General features: G+C 39.0%; 1 protein-coding gene across 1 annotated transcript in view; it reads left to right on the top strand.

Moving 5' to 3' along the window:
* The window catches only part of TRPA1 (transient receptor potential cation channel subfamily A member 1), a 57,668-nt gene extending 40,749 nt beyond the window's left edge, over positions 1-16,919 (top strand). Inside the window, exons 15-27 of the mRNA XM_069600811.1 lie at positions 1,244-1,337; positions 3,223-3,282; positions 3,813-3,911; positions 5,601-5,671; positions 6,261-6,423; positions 7,567-7,656; positions 9,416-9,585; positions 10,143-10,272; positions 10,918-11,100; positions 12,976-13,044; positions 13,391-13,504; positions 15,140-15,240; positions 16,055-16,919. Of these exons, the coding sequence (XP_069456912.1) occupies positions 1,244-1,337; positions 3,223-3,282; positions 3,813-3,911; positions 5,601-5,671; positions 6,261-6,423; positions 7,567-7,656; positions 9,416-9,585; positions 10,143-10,272; positions 10,918-11,100; positions 12,976-13,044; positions 13,391-13,504; positions 15,140-15,240; positions 16,055-16,259 (1,549 nt within the window). The 3' untranslated portion in view covers positions 16,260-16,919. The remainder of the gene's footprint in view (positions 1-1,243; positions 1,338-3,222; positions 3,283-3,812; positions 3,912-5,600; positions 5,672-6,260; positions 6,424-7,566; positions 7,657-9,415; positions 9,586-10,142; positions 10,273-10,917; positions 11,101-12,975; positions 13,045-13,390; positions 13,505-15,139; positions 15,241-16,054) is intronic.
* The last annotated feature ends 2,037 nt before the right edge of the window (positions 16,920-18,956 follow it).

Below are 18,956 nucleotides of genomic sequence, written 5' to 3'. Positions count from 1 at the left end.
AGTACCAGGAAATGGAATTTCCTTTAGCCCATGATCTTGCGTGGCTGTGGGTTTTTTTTAAACCGTACTCTAAGGAGTTTTAATGATGAAGTTGGAGGGTAGTTTGTCCCATGTCTCAAACATAATCTATTCTATATATTAGTCATCACAGATAGATTCTCACCAAGGCCCAGTGTCCCCCAGTAGTGGACTCAGAGATGAGCAATCTCATATTCATAGCAGACCAAGCCCGTGTTTTGGAGCATGGCAAGTCTCCAGGTCCTCCAGCCCATTCTTCCTTAGAAGCACTCATCAGTGCAACCTGGAGTTTTCTATTGATGGTACAGATATCCTGGACGGACTTTACTGATAGGGTTAACAGAAAATTTGCCTCGGTAGCTTTTAGAACTAGCCTCCTATTACAAAGATAGGATCTTGGCGATAAATGGGCTCTTTTTCACTTCCTGTTGTAGATTTCTTTCATTCTTGGTGTCATAAACATCTGTCCAATCAGATGGCGGTGAAGAAAGATGCAAGTCTGCGATGTTCTCACAGAGCCCGTGGTTATTAATGTACTTACTACATGTTGTTGTTTAGTTGCACAGTCACGTCCTGCTCTTTCGCAACCCCGTGAACTGTAGCCCACCAGGCCCCTCTGTCCACGTGATTCCCCAGGCAACAATACTGGAATGGGTTGCCATTCCCTTCCCCAGGGGTTCTTTCTAGTGCAGGGATCGGACCCACTGTCTCCTGCTTGGCAGGCAGATTCTTTACCACCGAGCCACCCGGGAAGCCCTGATACGTGTTACTTTGTAGTTTAATTCAATACAGGATGTATACCTGGGTTAAAGGTAAAGTGTCATGTGACCAGTACTATGTTGTTGTTGTATGTTTGTGAATGTGGATGTCTCCATACAGCATGACCAGCTTTGAAAGTAATACCCCTTCATGACTTCAGGGGGAAATCAAGGCCAAAACCTACCTTCTTGAAAAGGCATTTAGATAGAGTCAGAACAGTGATTATAACAACCATCCTTGAATTTGCCCACATTTCTAATTTCCATGAATGAATAAGGACTCTATTGGATTGATTTCAGTTCACATATTGATTCCGTTGGAACCAGTCAGTTTCTCCTAAACACAATAATCTTGAATTTCAACTAACCGATCAATTTCTCCTAAAGATAGTAATCTTGAATTTCAACTGGTAGTTCTGTTGTTGCACACAACAGAAAGTTTAAGAATTGTGTTTATTTTTTTACAGATGGGGAGAGTGTTTCAAGGTTTTTAATCATTGTTCTCCTACCAATAGATGTCCAGTCATAGAACTGGTAGAATACCTCCCTGAATGCATGAAAGTAAGTTCTAAAAACAAAATTCCTCTGGGTATATGCTTGGCATGTAATAAATGTGAGGATTTATTGTTGTAATCACAACCTAAACATAGTAATTTCCATCTTTAAAATTAAGCATTTAGTTTTATGTAGGCTACAAGGGAGTCTAGCCAACAAATTTAAGAAGGACCTACTTGGATTAAAAAATCTTATTAGTGGTTATGTGCAATGTAGGAAAATATGTTAAACATATTTTTTTTTATTCAAACAATCCAAGTCTAGAGCAGAGAGCACTAGAGGAGGTTGCCAGCTGAATAAAGCCTCTAGATGTTTGGGGGCATGCTGCATTTATTAGTTGTGAACATGATTTCAGATTTTCTCACTCAGTAATTTCAGTTGTTTGGATCTGTCCTAATGAATAATCAGATGTATAGACATATTTATGTGCAATGATGCTTTCTGCAGCATTATGAATAATAATAAAAAGTTATAAATATTCACATATGGAAAACATAGAAATTATTCCAAAATGCTAATAGGAATTACAGTTGTGATTATGATTTGGTTTTTCTTTTCTTCTTCATGTTACTATATATTTTCTAGTTCATTTTCTATAATGACTTGGTATTATTTTAGTATTATGAATTTTTTTTTTAACTAGGGGGAATTAAAAGTCTTTTAGTTTAGCCTCACATCACACATTTGTGTAACATACACAATCCTTCCATGACCTTCCCCTTCCTCTGGCAGCCCAGCCTTCAGTTTGCCGGTGCTGGTTATTACAAAGCTTTCAAACTGTAATAGCCAGGCCTGTGTCTGGTTCTTCCCTGCACAGCACAATTGACTGGACTTGTCTTTCTTTTTCGTGATGTCTGTTATGACTCCTAGTACTGCTGCTGGGTCATCAACAGAGACTGCCTCAAAATTTTTAAGTTGCCTTGGTGCTTGAGACCAGCCAGGACAAGCATGCCCTCTCAATGGGGCCTGAGTTCCTGTGTCTCCCCTTCAAGGTGCTGTCTAACCCTCTACCCTTGTGTCCTGCAGGTAGGGTTGACCAGATGTCCCAGGAACTCCAAGGGACCTACTGATGGGGTTACCTGGGGCCTTGTGTCCACATCTGGTTTCAGGAGGGCAGACTGACTGGGCAGAATTTCTTTCTCAGGATCATGATTTGGGGCCACCAGAAAGGTCCCAGTGCACAGATTTGGGGTTACTCAAACTGTTTATGTAGTAGATAGGAACCCCCCACAAAATATCTGTCCCTACACTTCCCAGGGGAGGATCTAATGCTTAACTCTTCAGTGATTTCTCCCTTAACTGAGCATCTCGAGGGCCTCCAACTGTTTGTCATTGTAATATCCATGGTCTAACATTCTGTCCACACCACTTTGGATGTGAACTTTGTCACTGTTGCTCAGCAAGCCAGGTACAGAAGCAAACACAATATTCCAGGATCAGGTGATACAGAAGAAGCAACCTAGACTGTGGGAAGAACTCAGGACTCAGCTGAAAGGTCTCGGTTAGAGACAATTAAGTTATCACTAGAAGATGCTAAGCAAAGGAATCCTCAATCATCTACATATTTTCTAGGAACCCAGAAAGACATCAAGTTTTAGGCAAAGCAAATGGAATATTTCTTACCTAAAATTTAGTAAATGCAATTTCATTCTCAGGTGTGTATTTTTCTATATCACTTGGTATTGCTGAGGCATGCAGTGGTACGTGTTAATACGTTCATGTTTTAGACTTTGTTCCTGAATGACTTAGATCATAGTGTACAAGTCTTTGAGGTACAAGAAGCAAAGGAAGGGGAAAGTAATATCGTGGGTATTATTTTAGAAATGGGACCAAATACCATCTTGGATATAGTCTCCTGCCCAATAGCTTTGTCAGTCTTTCTCTCTCAAAGGTACTTTTAGATTTTTGCGTCATGCCCTCCACAGAAGACAAGTCCTCCCAAGACTACCATGTAAGTTTATTTTATCATAATAACTTGAAATGCATTCTAACTCTTTAAGGAATAGTAAAAATAATGTTACTAGAACCTCAGAATCTCAAAAGATGGTAATTGTCTTCATTTCTTATATTATTATATTATCTACTTATGAGATAATTTTTCCCTCGGATCTTCAGTTTTCTCTCATGGATTAATTGTTTCTAATAGTTTTATTTAGCCTTATTATTTATATCTTTATATTTTCTTGTGTAATATTGCCTGGAGAATGAAATTCTAAAAGATCTAAGTGGTCTTTCTAGAAGACATTTTTTTTCCCCACAACTAGAGAGTTATTTAGAAAGGAATCAAATACCCTGTTGGCACATTTATTTTTTGAAATGAATATAGAATAGCTTATTTACTTTTCTTCAGGTTAAATGGCTCAACTTTATTTGAATCACTTAATATTCAGCAGAATGATAGGGTTGCATATTTGATGTGTTAAGAAGGACTTTGGGGGCCTATGCTAGACTGCAATTTTTAAAAATTGTTATCTTCTACAGATCGAGTATAATTTCACATATCTTCAGTGTCCATTAGAATTCACCAAAAAAGGAACACCTGTACAGGACGTCGTATATGGGCCTCTTTTAACTCTCAATGTAAGTCCACTATTTTCCTTATTCAGGTAGTTTCTACATGAATTCTGTAATGTTTTGGTATGATAGTTCCAGGAAGGAGTCTGGAGAGAATTCCAGATTTATAGTTTGATCTCTGTGTATGCCATGCAGCCTAATTCTTTGTTAGTAAAGAAAGCAGTCATACAAAATGATTTGTAATTTGGTGCCCTTAAAGTTCCACACTGTTGATCACCTTAGTCCTAATGGTCATGCTAGATCTGCCCAACCCAGAATCCAATAAACCATAAACAACACAGGCTGACCATCAGCGTCTGCTCCTGCCTCCATCCACTTCAATGCAGACATACATATATAAGAGTTTCCAATAGTGTAAAACCCCAGGAAAATGCAGGGGGTGACAGTTTACAGTCATCGATTCCAAAGTCAGCTAACCACTGGCCTCCAGGGTAAGCGCAAACCTCTCAGCAGCTCTTATATCCTTCTGGAAGAGTGAACCCAATCTGAAAGCAGGCACTAATCACACAGTTTGGACCCAAATTTCCCAAGAGACTGGATCCAAACCAGTTCTTATTCCAAAGAGTGCTTTTACATTTCTTGTAAGTGAGGTCTTGAAAGCCATGCAGACAATCTCCTTGGTAAACCAGGAGTTTCAAACTCAAATAACTGCAGAGGAAAACAGGTATCAGATGAGTGGGTTGCTGGTCTAAAAGGACAGCAGCTACTAGTTTCAACAGATTTTAGCCACATGGAGCAGCAGACTTGTGGTGTAAATATTGGCAACACAAAAGCTTGTGAGCATGTGGAAGAAAACATATTTGAAGGCTGGATGGCAAATGGTGGTGTAGGATCCAGATCGATTCTCTCTAATATAGTAACTGAACCACATGTGACTGCTTAAATGAAAATTAATGAAAAATTAAAATAAAGTTAAAAATTCATTACTTTATTTGCAGTAGCCATGTTTTAAGCCCTCAGAAGCCTATGTGGCTTGTAGCTCTTTTGCTCAACAGCATAGATATAGAAATTTTCATCACTGCAGAAAGTTCCATTGGACAGCACTGTTCTAGATCAATTAAGAACTTTCATTTACCTTAAATGAGTTCATTTCCCTACGTGGAAGGCTTTGATACAGACCATGGTACCAGCCATCACCTAATGTGAAATTTAAAAGGCTGGCTGATGGGAATTCCTGGCTGTCCAGTGGTTAAGACTTCGCCTTCCAAGGCAGGGGGGTGCCGGTTCACCGGTTCAATCCCTGGTTGGGGAGCTAAGATCCCACATGCCTCATGGCCAAAAAAAAGCAAAACATAAAAAAGAAACAATACTGTAACAAATTCAATAAAGATTTCAAAAATTGTCCACATCAGAAAAAAAAAAACTTTACAAGGCTCACTGAGGACTTGGAATGTGAAGGAAGAGGAGACATGTGGATTTTATGCCTGTAAGACTGGTGATGACAGCTGACTCTCACATCTGTTCCATGCAAATCATTTTAGCATCTGTAGAAAATGGTTCTCTCTAGCTTGTGTGTTTTTTTTTTTAAAGAAACGTATTCTTGATAGAATTTTTGATTTTTCAAATTTTCTAAAATAAGCAAGTGTTGTTTTAATAAAATCAAAATAAAGTTATAAAGCCAGCAAACAAAAAGCTGAGTTTATACTCAAGAGTTTAATGTGATAGTATTTTTATTGATCTTTCCTTATTTCTCAGGCAATGGTGCAACATAACCGCATAGAGCTTCTCAACCACCCTGTGTGTAAAGAATACTTGCTTATGAAATGGTGGGTATTAAGTAGCGTTTCTTTTGTATGTTGCTCTCACTAAATTCATTAAAAATCTTGCAAAACAAAAAATAAACTGACCCAGTAATATTTGATTATTAAAAAATCTTCTAAATAATTGTTTAATGGTATTGGAATACTTTATATTTTATTACTTTTAATGTTTTATACTTTAAAAAAGAAATATGTCAAAGGCAAATTTTGGTATTAAAAATGTTGATATTAATTTATCTTTAGCATTAAATGAAATATTTGGGGGGATCATTATATAAAACACAAAGAAGCATTCCCGGGCTCTGCAGTTTAGCAGACAATGAAGTAACAAGAGTATTCCTGGGAAGAGCATTCAACTTGGAGTCAGAGCTAAAGTTCCTTCCATTAATTGGTGAGAGATTTTAAGTAAGTCATAATTTCCTAGGAAGTTGTGATTCCTTTTCTGGAAGTGAAAAAGGCGAATTCCAAAATCTTTCAAGTTCAGTAAATTTATCAAATACATTTCCAGAAGAGACTATAACTCCTCTCTCTGCAGGTATCTTAACTGAATATTTGTGGTTGAAACACTCAGTTGTGGTTTGCTTATATTTTGTAGGTTGGCTTATGGGTTTAGAGCCCATGTTTTGAACCTAGGATCTTACTGTCTTGGTCTGTTTCCCATGACCTTTCTTGTTGTCAGTATCAGACCAGGTATGGCTTTCAACTCAACTGGAATCATCAATGAAACTAGTGACCATTCAGAAATTTTAGACACCAAGGTATCTTCAATTGGTTTTTATATTCCAACTTTTTAAAACAAGAGATTTTCAGAACTGTGGGCATTTTTTCTTTAGAAAATACTTTAACCTCATAATAAATCTGAACTATCAAGACTTTGTTTAATACAAAGAGTTTATAGAATTCATATATGTAGCAACTTCTAAAACCCTTTGTAGAATGAGAGGGAATATAAATAAATAGATCAATAAATGAGCTTATCAACTAACAAAAGGAATTGACATGTATGAGAGCCAATGAACCTCACATGTATAAGGTACATTGACATGTACCTAGCTTAGATGGGTGCTGAAGTATAAAAATTTAAAATAAGATATACAAGGAAGTAGGCTTCCCTGGTAGCTCAGCTGGTAAAGAGCAATGCAGGAGACCCGGTTAGATTTTTGCGTCAGGACAATCCCCTGGAGGAAGGGTAGGCTACCCACCTCAGTATTCAAGGGCTTCCCTGGAGGATCAGATGGTAAAGAATCTGCCTTCAATGTGGGAGACCTGGATTCGCTCCCTGGGTTGGGAAGATCCCCTGGAGGAGGGCATGGCAACACACTCCAGTATTCTGGCTTGGAGAATCCCTATGGACAGAGGAGCCTGGCAGGGTATAGTCCACGGGGTCACAAAAAGTCGGACAGGACTGAACAACTAAGCATATACAGGGAAGCAGATTTCTAGCTGCCAAGGATACTGGGGAGGGGGAAGTGATGCTTAGCAGGGATAGGATTTCCATTTGGACGTGATGAAACAGGCATGGAACTAGGTAATAGTCGTATAACATTGTGAATGTACTTCATGCCACAGAATTGTATGTGTTAAAAGGTAACTCTATATGTAAAGTGTAACATTTTTGAAATGTAAACTTTATGTTATATGTATTTTACCACAGTTAAAGAAATTATATAGATCTATAGATTCGTTTTCCTTTAGAATTCAATTGGCAACCTCTATTAATAAAGACATTATGAAATGATTGTGTTGTTTTTATATTGGCATCACAAGAGTTTTCTGTTTAAAGAAAAATGGACAGTACCTAGAAATAAAAGCAGATAAAAACAAATGTTTAATAGTGAAAATGATGAAGAAAAGTGTTGTTTTCTTTGATATCCTTTACAACTTTGTCTTTTTTGTTTCAGAATTCCTACGCTATAAATTTCTGTATGATTTTAGTTTTGCTATCAAGTATATTAGGATACTGCAAAGAAGTGGCCCAAATTTTCCAACAGGTACATGATATATTTTATATCTTTATAGTTGCAAATATTTTAATATGCAAAATATAGATATAGATTAATTGCTAAACTATTATTGAAGCAATTTATGTCAGAATAAAATCACATAGCTGGATGAATGTATAAATCAGATATACCAAGTATAAACTCTTCAAAATTTAGAAATTACATGATTTCAGATAAGGCCCCTGCATTGGATGGTGCCTATTTGATTTATCTGAAGCAAGTGGTTCCAGTTTTATTAGTATGTATGTGTCTACCCAGCTCTGATGAACTTTTGAAAGACCTTTTTCTCTGAGATATATTTCATATTTTGCTAACACAGATTTTTTCAATTTCATAATTTTAAATGTCACTGTTCACAGAAGTAATTTCAGGTGTAACTGTTTATTTGGCTTAAGACTCCATTTCAAATGGATCTTTGAATTCCTTTCCTAATAGAAATGCTTTACTTTATTAGATAAAATTTCAAGTTACAATGAAATTGGGGAACCTTTTTATTGCATAATTTTTACAGGTGGCTCAGTGGTAAAGAATCCACCTGCCAATCCAGGAGACTCAGGTTTGATCCCTGGGTAGGGAAGATCCCTTGGAGAAGGAAATGGCAACCCACTCCAGTATTCCTACTTGAAATCCCAGGGACAGAGGAGCCTGACTGGCTACAGTCTGTGGGGTCACAAAGAGTCAGACATGACTTAGCAACTAGACAACAACAACAACAATGTCTTTTTAAACAGGTGAACACACATTCAGATCAGACCCAAGGTTTATATAAATTATGTGTAGGCCTTTGATGCAGTTGATAAATGGCATCAATCATTTATCTCTCAGTGTGGAAGCTTAAAGTCTTTCATTATTCATTTTTTGGTATAATTTTGTGTTTTTTATAAGTCATACAGCTTTTATACAATGCCTCATTTTCTGAAAGAATTTACGTTACATGATATAAGCACAAGGATATTTGCATTAAAGAATGTTAGTAGTAATAATAGTACTTTGCATTTGTCTGATATTATACATCGCAAGTACACACACACACACATACACACACATTTCCACTAAATTGTCACAATTCTTAGAGTAAAGACTATATTGTTCCACTATTCCTTAAATGATTTAGGGCATATTATTTATTCTCTCTTGTCATTATTTTTATTTTTTAAAGACGAGGATTACAAATGATAGTTTATATTGAACTGTAAAGTTGTATGATTTCTCTATTAGTTTTGGTCTCCACAGTTCCTTATTGATATGTAAATTGTCTACCCTATGGGAAATCTGATGCTCAAAACATGAAATATTTAAGAATAGATGACAACAAATCATTATGGTAATGAAGTCTTAGCACTGGCCCCAAACCTCCTTAGAAGCAGCTTTAGTTCATTATCCTGAGAAATCCACATGCATGTCTTTATATAGACAGAAAGGAATTACTAAAACAACTTGCAGCCCCCCAGGAGTTTCCTTAAGATGGAGTGAACTTTATGAGTAAAGCCTCAAAACTTATAGAATTGCTTAGGCTCCCAAAATGCCAGGTCAGCAGGAGAGGCCGGGGCACCTCTAATACTGATTTATACCCAAGACTCTGAGTTAAGTCCAGGATGCCAAGAGCTGGTGGCCCCTTGGTCCTAAACTTCTCGCCAGCTGTAATGCCAGACAAACGTTGTTACTGGTTACATATATATATAACCATCCGTAAGTGTCCAGGTCTCAGGCTCTACATGTGGTAATTCTTTACTCTTTTCAACCCCAGAAAAGGAATTACTTTTTGGATAAGGACAACGCAGCTGAATGGATCATCTACACAACCAGCATCATATTTGTGTCGCCCTTGTTCATCAGGATACCAGCATATGTGCAGTGGCAGTGTGGAGCGGTTGCTATTTTCCTCTACTGGATGAACTTCTTATTGTATCTTCAGAGGTAAACCAGCTTGAGTGATTTCTACATCCTTCGTTGTTGTTGTTGTGTAGTCACTAAATCATGGCCGACTCTTTGCGACCCCATGAACTGTGGCCCGCCAGGCTCCTCTGTCCATGGGAATTCCCAGGCAAGAATACTGAGTGGGTGGTCATTTCCTTCTCCAGGGCATCTTCCTGACTCAGGGATAGACCCCATGTCTCTTGCGTCTCCTGCATTAGCAGGCATTTTCTTTACCACTTTACCACCTGGGAAGCCTGTAAGCAATTGGTAGCATTGATACTGGGAAGCTATGAAATAATTTTCAGTGGCCAAGTGGTAAAACAATTCAAGATAAACATTAGGAAGAAGTAAAAACAAAAGAAAACAGGGCAGTTAGACAGTTTGAAAATAAAAGGCTTGACTCTTCACAAATTCTCGTGTCCCTCTCTGAAAGTAGATGGCCTCAATGATCTCATCTATGAAACGTAGTACCTGGTGCCTCATAACTACTGACACTGAATGAAATTCAGTTTCAGCAGAAAAGTGAATAAATGTTGTAATTTTCAAAATGTCCCTAGATTTGAAAAGTGTGGAATTTTTATCGTGATGTTGGAGGTGATTATGAAAACTCTGTTGAAATCGACAATTGTGTTTGTCTTCCTTCTTGTGGCTTTTGGACTCTGCTTTTACGTGCTCCTGAATTTCCAGGTGAGGTATTTGCATGAGTCGTTGATTTTGTTGCTGTGAATACTGGGAATACATATTTATACTTAAATCTTAATGGTGTACAAAATTCATAGTAACCTCACAATATTTGAATATTTTTTATCTGATATAATAGTATTTACATGAGTTTTATCACAGGGGAAAGTAAATGACTTTTTCCATTGTCAGAAAGTTTATGTCTAGTGCATGGTGATTTGTTATATGTGCAGAAAAGATCTTCCTGAGGACTTTTGTTGTTGCTGTTGTTGTTTAGTCACATCCGACTCTTTCACGACAATATGAACTGTAGGCCACCAGGCTCCTCTGTCTATGGGATTTCCCAGGCAAGGTTAATGGGGTGGGTTGCCATTTCCTCCTCTGGGGGATCTTCCCAACCTAGGGAATGAAGCTGTGTCTCCTGTTTGGCAGGCAGATTCTTTACCACTGAGCCACCAAGGAAGCCGTTTTGATGACTTTACCACCAGTTTATTAGTATTGATAGTTCTTATCACTGTATTTCAGTAGCATACTCTTATGACTTTTTAAAAAAGTACTTTGAATGTGATTTCTATCATTTTACTCTCTAGCGAATATTTTTTTTAATATATGCATTTTGAATTTCATTCTCCCCTTACTGTCTTTTCCCAGGATGCTTTCAGCTCTCCATTCCTTTCTATAATGCAGACCTTCAGCATGATGCTAGGAGACATCAATTATCACGATGCCTTCCTAGAGCCATATTTGAAGGATGAATTGGAGTATCCACTTCTGTCCTTTGTACACCTTATCACATTCACCATGTTCGTCCCAATTGTCCTCATGAATTTACTTGTAAGTAATTTATCCTTTTGTTTGCTGTCAGCAGATCACTTGGGAAGTTTAAGAATGATAATGCTTTGTAGCCTCTTTTGTCTCCTTTCATGAAGGGAGAAAAGTAACTGCTATAAAATTCATTCATTCAACATTCATTAGTACCTGGGGTGAGCCAGGCAGTGTGAGGTTAGGGGATGCTAAGATGCATCTATTTAGCAAATATTTACCAAGAATCTACCAAAATGCCAGACACTGATCCAGGCCCAACAGTGAACAAAACATACCAGTACCCAGCCCTGACATGTTTATAAACTTGTCATGAAAATGAGTAGTAAACAAATAAATGTGTAGCCTGACATCACCTCTAAATGCCATGAAGAAGTACAAAGTATCAACAGAGTAATAAAGAAATGATGAATGGTGAGTGCTGCTTTGCAGCTGGGCTGAGGGTCAGAGGTTAGGCAGAGACCTTCATGGAGTGGAAGATTAAGACCTCATCTCTGCGCTAGAATTTCTCATTGACCCTCTGGAGATTCAAGCAGGGAAGAGTCGCTCACGCAGAGGGCATCGGCAGCATTCAGCTGCCACCTCCGAGCCAGTCAGAGCCTGGATGCCCTCAGCAGACACAGTTGTTCTCTTCCATAGGGAGTCTGCTCCAGCCACGGGCATCTTGGTTGATGTAGACAGAGATACATCCCAATTCCGGGTCCATGGGGAGCTTTCACTGGCAAAATTGTTACTAAATTTGTGACTGTCCATAGAAATAAATATTTATAGATAAATACATGGACAAGCACACATTCAGTACATTTTGTCTGAATCTGACTGTACAGCAGAGACTGTGCTAGGCAGTGTTGATGGAAAAAAATAATAATACAGACTATGTAATGTTTTGATTCATGCTGTTGTTGAGTCACTAAGTCATGTCTGACTCTTGCAGTCCCATGGACTGTTCTAAGCACTGGGCATACGGTGGTGTCCTGGGCAGCCAGAGTCCTGTCATGGAGTTCACTTGACTCTGAGCTCCTTGAGAGCATGGACTGGTTTTTTCTCTCTGGCTACGGCCTGTAGAAGGCTGATTTGGCATAGACATGTACGAAGTTCCTAACAGGTGATGAGAGAGTGAGTGAATGTAGCTGATTTAATTCAGGTTCAATAGAACTAAGCTGACAGCTTACCTCACTTAATTCTACCTAGCTGTGGATTTCTAGAGGGAGACTTTATCAGAGCCTCACTCACCTTTAAAGTGAACCTTTTCCTCCTCAAATATGGAAGATATAAATTCCTTCCATTCCCTCAGTTTAATGTTTTAGCTTTTCCATGTTGTCAGGTCACTCTTGTTTCCCTCAAGTGCTCAACTCCTGGAGTTTGCAACCATGTTGCATGGCTACACCAATCCCAGGCTTCCCTTGTGGCTCAGCTGGTAAAGAACCTGCCTGCAATGTGCGAGACCTGGGTTTCTATCCCTGGGTTGGGAAGATCCCCCGGAGAAGGGAAAGGCTAACCACTCCAGTATTCTGGCCTGGAGAATTCCATGGACTATATGTAGTCCGTGGGGTCTCAAAGAGTCGGACATGGCTGAGCGACTTTCACTTCACCCCTGTCTTGTCCAAAAGTAACATATTTTCATTTTAAGTTAAGATGAAGTGCAGGTTAATCTGTGTGCCCTCACTTTTCATGAGAACACTTATGACTACTGGACCCACTGATGTGACCAGCACTGTTACAAAGGTCTACAGGCTTTTGCAGGTTTCTGTACGGTGTGTAAGCACAGTGTCTTGAGGCCCTGCTAGTAAATTGCAAGCCCACTCTGACTGTAGCCAAAGGGACAACACACACACTTTTAGATGAGTCATTAAACCAATAGTGGTTCGCTGCCCTGTTGTCCTTCAGATTGGTTTGGCAGTTGGTGACATTGCTGAGGTCCAGAAACACGCACTGTTGAAGAGAATTGCCATGCAGGTAAGTGTTATATTTATTTATTTCATTATGACTTACTGAACTCACTAATGACTTCCCAATTATTCAGGTATAAACGCTGCTGATTTCTGAGAACACAGTTATTTAATACAGGTATTGTCTCAGCCCTGAGAGGTACCCCACCCTGCCGGTTCTTTGTGTCAGCGTAGCACTCCTGCTCTGGTCTGAGAGTCAGTAATCATGACAAAGATTTTCCCCAACAATCTCAGCAGAGAAACTGGGTAATTGCCTGAGCCTCTTTCTATGTTGGCATTTGGCCAGCCAGGTAGTTAGAGGCTGGACCAAGAACGTCAGTGATTCTTATCAATAAATCCCAAACGTACTTTAGGTGGAACTTCACACCAGCTTGGAGAAGAAGCTGCCGCTCTGGTTCCTACACAAAGTTGATCAGAAATCCATCATCGTGTATCCCAACAGACCCAGATACAGCAGAGGGATATTAGTAAGTACATGTGACAAATACTGTCATCAGTCACATGATATTGGCATTCACTCATTGTGTTATCCCTAAGGGTGCCCGTTTATGGGCAAAGTTTCCGTCTTCCAAGTGGCTCATCCATAGCCTCCGTGTTAAATACGTACCACATCCCCCAGTGAGAGTAGAGAGTGGGTGGACCAGTGTAGGCATACTTCATTTGTTCTTCCTAGTCATGTGTGACTTACATATGTGTGCAGATATGTGTGTACATATATAGAATACATGTGTATATATAAACAGGTACTTACACACACAGGGAGAGTGTACATTACAGAAAATATACAAAGTGTTAAAGACTGAACAAGGCTATTGCATTATAATGGAAAAGGAACTTATACTAACAGTCAGAAGTACTGGATTCTAATTCTTTCTGAGTTCTTCATAGGTTGAGTTTCCATTCAGTTCAGTTCAGTTCAGTCACTCAGCCGTGTCCGACTCTTTGCATTTCCATTATGTAGTTATAAATGATAAGGTCACTCTCAGTATGGGCTTAGGCTTTATTCTGCACTACATTATTTTTGTTTGATTTCTCTCATAACTGCGGTTGCCATCACCACTTCTCTGGTGTATCTCCAAGGTACCTCAAATACTGCTGTTCAGAACAAACTCATGTAAAGCACACTTATGATCTCTACTCCTCTTGTTTCACCTCCTCTTATCATCCCCTACAGGGAGAGGGTGAAACCATTCCATCTTTTTCCAGACCTTCATGTTTCATTGGATGTCAGCACCGTTCATTTGCCTATGAGAGATGTCATCCATCTCCTTTCCCTTTCTCACCTTCACACCCAATCGATCCCACATTTGGTCCACCTGACTTCCCCTGTGGCCTGTGGCCATCTGTGGCCATCTTCTCTTGCCTAAATGACTACAGTTACCTCATTCCTGGTCATTTCACACCTGCCTTTGACCCTTTGCAGTGCACTGATGGTTTAAAAGACATTTAAAAACTAACACAATATTGTAAAGCAATTATCCTCCAATTACAAATAAATAAATTTTAAAAATATTTAAGAAAAGCAAAAAATCCTATGATAAACCACTATGGAGAAGAATATTAAAAAAGATTGTATATATAGGTATAATCAGATCACTTTGCTGTACAGCAGGAATTAACAACATTGTAAATCAACTACATTTCAATAAAAATAAATAAATAAGAAAAAAGACACTAAAAAAAAGTCTATTCCAGAAATTTCCCCATGTTACATTAAGTTGTGTTGGATAATGGTGCAAAGCAGTTTGAGAGAAATAACAACCACTCATGTGTGGAATACCACTATTTGTGTTGGATGTTTTTTAATGAGAAAATATGGTTCAGTCACACCTTTTCCTAAACAATCTCCTATTCCAGTTTATTCCATCTTCTATATTAACTATACATCTTATACATCCCTCAGTTACATGTGTGACTTCATTTTATGGCTGTTTATATTTATCTATTTCTATCAAAAGGCTGTGAACTCCTTGAGGGCCATGATTGTGTCTCTGAATATTTGTGCTGGCATGCCCGCCTTGTAGTTGACTGATGGCACCTGTTCAGGAACTAGTTCCTGAATGGAGTTCTACCTGAATAACTATTAATCTCTTATCCCATAGCGTGGTGTGTTTCATTATATCTTTTGCCCCCATGAAACGAGACAAGAAATACCAAATGTTGATACATCTTTAGAAACAGAAATAATGAAGCAAAAGTACCGGTATGTATTTTTCCTTTTATCTGTATTTTAAAATTTTAACACTCTAAATAATGATGAATAGTAAAAGTCTATATTGTCTAATTGTGTTTATCTATATTGTCATGCTTTAATTGATGATGTGGCTAGTATACTGAGAATTTTGAGACTGTTTCTTTTTAGACCCAACAACTGATTTGCTGCTACTGACAGATCATTTTGCCCAACAGTATCCTAAACTGTGTTCTTCATCAGCTGTCTGAATTCTTACATCAAAACTCTAGAAGCTTTGAGGATCCCTGGAGAAACTATGCAGTGTTCAGTGGTGAAGCCTGAGGGCTTCAGGGCTAATTTACCTGCTTTCAAAGACCTACTCAACTGTGTTCTAACTGCATGACCCTAGGCAAGGCGTTTAACCTTCCTGTGCAACTGTTTAATCTCTAAAATGGGGATGAAAATTAAACTTGGGAGAATCACTTAAACTTTTAAAATATGTATTCATTAAGAGGATCATGACTAGTGAAAGTGATAGTCACTCAGTCGAGTCCAACTCTTTTCTACCTTATGGACTGTAGCCTGCCAGGCTCCTCTGTCCATAGGATTTCTGTCCATCTTCTTTCCAGGCAAGAATACTGGAGTGGAGTGCATTTTCCTTCTCCAGAGGATCTTCCGAACCCAGGGACTGAACGCAGGTGTCCTGCACTGCAGGCAGATTCTTGACCATCTGAGCCGCCAGGGAAGGCCACCAGTTAATCGGATCTAGAACCCAGTAGGCTTTCTGTACTCAAGGACTGAAAGGATGATTGGAAATTAACCCATGAAATGTGTTTCCTTTCAGGCTGAAGGATCTTGGTTCTCTTCTGGAAAAACAGCACGAACTTATTAAACTCATTATTCAGAAGATGGAAATCATCTCTGAGACAGAGGATGAAGATTACCACAGTTCTTTTCAAGACAGGTTTAAGAAACAGCAGTTAGAACAAAGGAATAGCAAATGGAATTGTGTTTTGAGGGCAGTAAAGGCAAAAACACACAGCCCTTAAGTATTAGTTGTCCAACTGTGCAACGGGTTCCTGATGGTCAGATGGGGGGTTATGTGACTTACTGGGTCTACATTCCAATTTGACAAGAGTGAAGAAAAAGCAGAAATGTGATTCTGATTTCACTATTTGTGAAATCATGGTTCCTGTATTCTATATAAAAGGTAGACTTTCTGTTTCTCTTCATATTTTCTGCCAGTCACCAGGTACAGGGATTATCCTTGCTAATAAGTTCAGGTTGGACTTTACCTCGAATTATTTGAGTGGGTAGAAAGCTCATTTACTAGAACACACATTGTAATGATAAGGAGTAATATGTGTAATAACTATTAAGCTAGAATACAAATATCAATACTGGATCCCTGCTTAATAATTTACAGTAGGGAAATGCATTAGACAATGAAGTATTGTATTAGATCCTACCACTTGGTGTTAAAACGCTGGGTTGAAAAACTCTGTGCTTGGAACCCTGTGTGCTGTGTTCCCACCAGAATAAATTCCCTACCTTCAGGCTGCTCCTAACACACCTGATGTCACTTTGAGATGAGGCCCCAATTAATAGACCTTCTGTTATACATGAATTTTACTATATGTAGCATCTGTTATTTCTGTATATTTTGTTGCTGCTGCTGATAATAAATGTAAAATCTATATAGTCACCCCAAGGATTATTGTGTAAGCCTTCTATTATTAATATGTTTATTTTTGAGGTTTGCAAAACACCTCCATCATCTATGTCCTTTTTCTTTTGATGTCCAGTACAAAGTATGATCAACGCCTCATCGTTGATCTTTCAAAGTCCTTCTCTTATTTCATTTTCCTCTTCACCTCAAGTCTCATGGTACTCTCCACCCAGGAAACACCCTCTTTAATGAATGTATTTGACTGGGTATGCATTTTTGTGTTGTGTTGAACAGTGTTAAGTTTGGGGTGTGTTTTTACTTACATAGGTGATTTTCTGTGCTCTCTTTCTTACTTCTTGTTCTTACTTATTTCTTGTTCTCTTGCTTACTTCTTTCCACTGGATATTATGTCTGCAGGACATAACGGAGTTGCCCCCTGTCCAGTTAGTAAGAACTCCTGACAGCTGCTCACTGTCATGGTGTACACCCCCGCAGAGGACTCATCTCTGCTCCAGAGATGGACACAGTGGTGTCCTCCCCCGTCCTCCAACACACACATTCCCAGACACTGTCATACAAACAGGTGAGTGCTGAGTGACAGTATATATTATGAAAAAAACAGACCTAGAGAACAGACTTGTGAACACAGCAGGGGAAGGAGAGGTTGAGACCAATTGAGAGAGTAGAATTGAAACATATACATTACCATATGTAAAACAGATAGCTAATTGGAAGAGCACCAAAGAACTGATTCTTTCAAACTGGTGCTGGAGAAGACTCTTGAGAGTCCCTTGGACAGCAAGGAGATCAAACTAGTCAATCCTAAGGGAAATCAACCATGAATATTCATTGGAAGGACTGATGCTAAAGCTCCAATACTTTGTCCACCTGATGCAATGTGCCAGCTCATTGGAAAAGACCCTGATGATGGGGAAGATTGAGGGCAGGAAGATAAGGGGGAAACAGAGAGTGAGATTGTTGGATGGCATCACTGACTCAATGGACATGAGTTTGGGCTAACTCAGGGAGATAGTGAAGGACAAGGAAGCCTGGTGTGCTGCAGTCCATGGGGTCATAAAGAGTTGAACACGACTGAACAACAACAATGGGGAGAAGCTGTATAATACAGGGAGCTCAAGCTGGTGCTCTGTGACAACCTAGAGGGGTGGGATGGGGTGGAGGGTGAGAGGGAGGTTCAAGAGGGAGGGGACATATGTATACTTATGACTGATTCACATTGTTGTACGCCAGAAACTAACATAACATTGTAAAGCAATTATTCTCCAATTAAAAAATTAATGGAAAAAAAAAACTTCATGGTTTCCCATCTCCATACCTCTTACTATCTCTTTTCCACCCAGAATGTCCTCTGTCTCCTCTCTCCAACTTTTTCCCACTTTAGTTTAAATGGCACCTCCACGTAGAAGTCTTTCCTAATGCCCCAAGATGGTGCTCCCTGCCTCCTTTGAACTGGAGACTTTATTTCTCCTTTGCCACTTCTGTCTGTTGCACTGGCTACTAGGGGGTAGACTCTTGAGGTCAGTGATTGACTATCATGAATAGTCTCAAGCAATCTAAAGAATTCCATCTCTAGGTTCGATGCATGATACTGGATGCTTGGGGCTGGTGCACTGGGACGACCCAGAGGGATGGTACGGGGAGGGAGGAGGGAGGGGGGTTCAGGATGGGGAACACATGTATATCTGTGGTGGATTCATGTTGATATATGGTGAAACCAATACAATATTGTAAAGTAATTGACCTCCAATTAAAATAAATAAATTTCTATTTAAAAAGAATTCCATCCTGTTTCTTTTTTCTTTTATCTTGTGTAGTTTCTGGCACAGGGCCTTGAGTAATAGATAATAACAGATGCTCAATGAACATAAATACATAAATAATAAAAATCAGGGAAAATAATAAACACTATAAGCCTGAGAGATACTAAGAAAACTGGTCCAGCCTGCCTCTGAAAAGCAGTTTAGTGCCCCTTTTCTGTCGATTCTTGTCCTAGAGAAGTTGAATGATTTTCCTTTAACTGGTGGAAGAAACTGAAACACCACTTTTCTGCCTTTTT

This window comes from Ovis canadensis, chromosome 9 (genome assembly GCF_042477335.2).
Source record: "Ovis canadensis isolate MfBH-ARS-UI-01 breed Bighorn chromosome 9, ARS-UI_OviCan_v2, whole genome shotgun sequence".
In the NCBI taxonomy this organism is placed as follows: domain Eukaryota; kingdom Metazoa; phylum Chordata; class Mammalia; order Artiodactyla; family Bovidae; genus Ovis; species Ovis canadensis.
The sequence above is the reverse complement of the archived record's forward strand: the minus strand, read 5'-3'. Positions and strand labels throughout refer to the sequence as shown.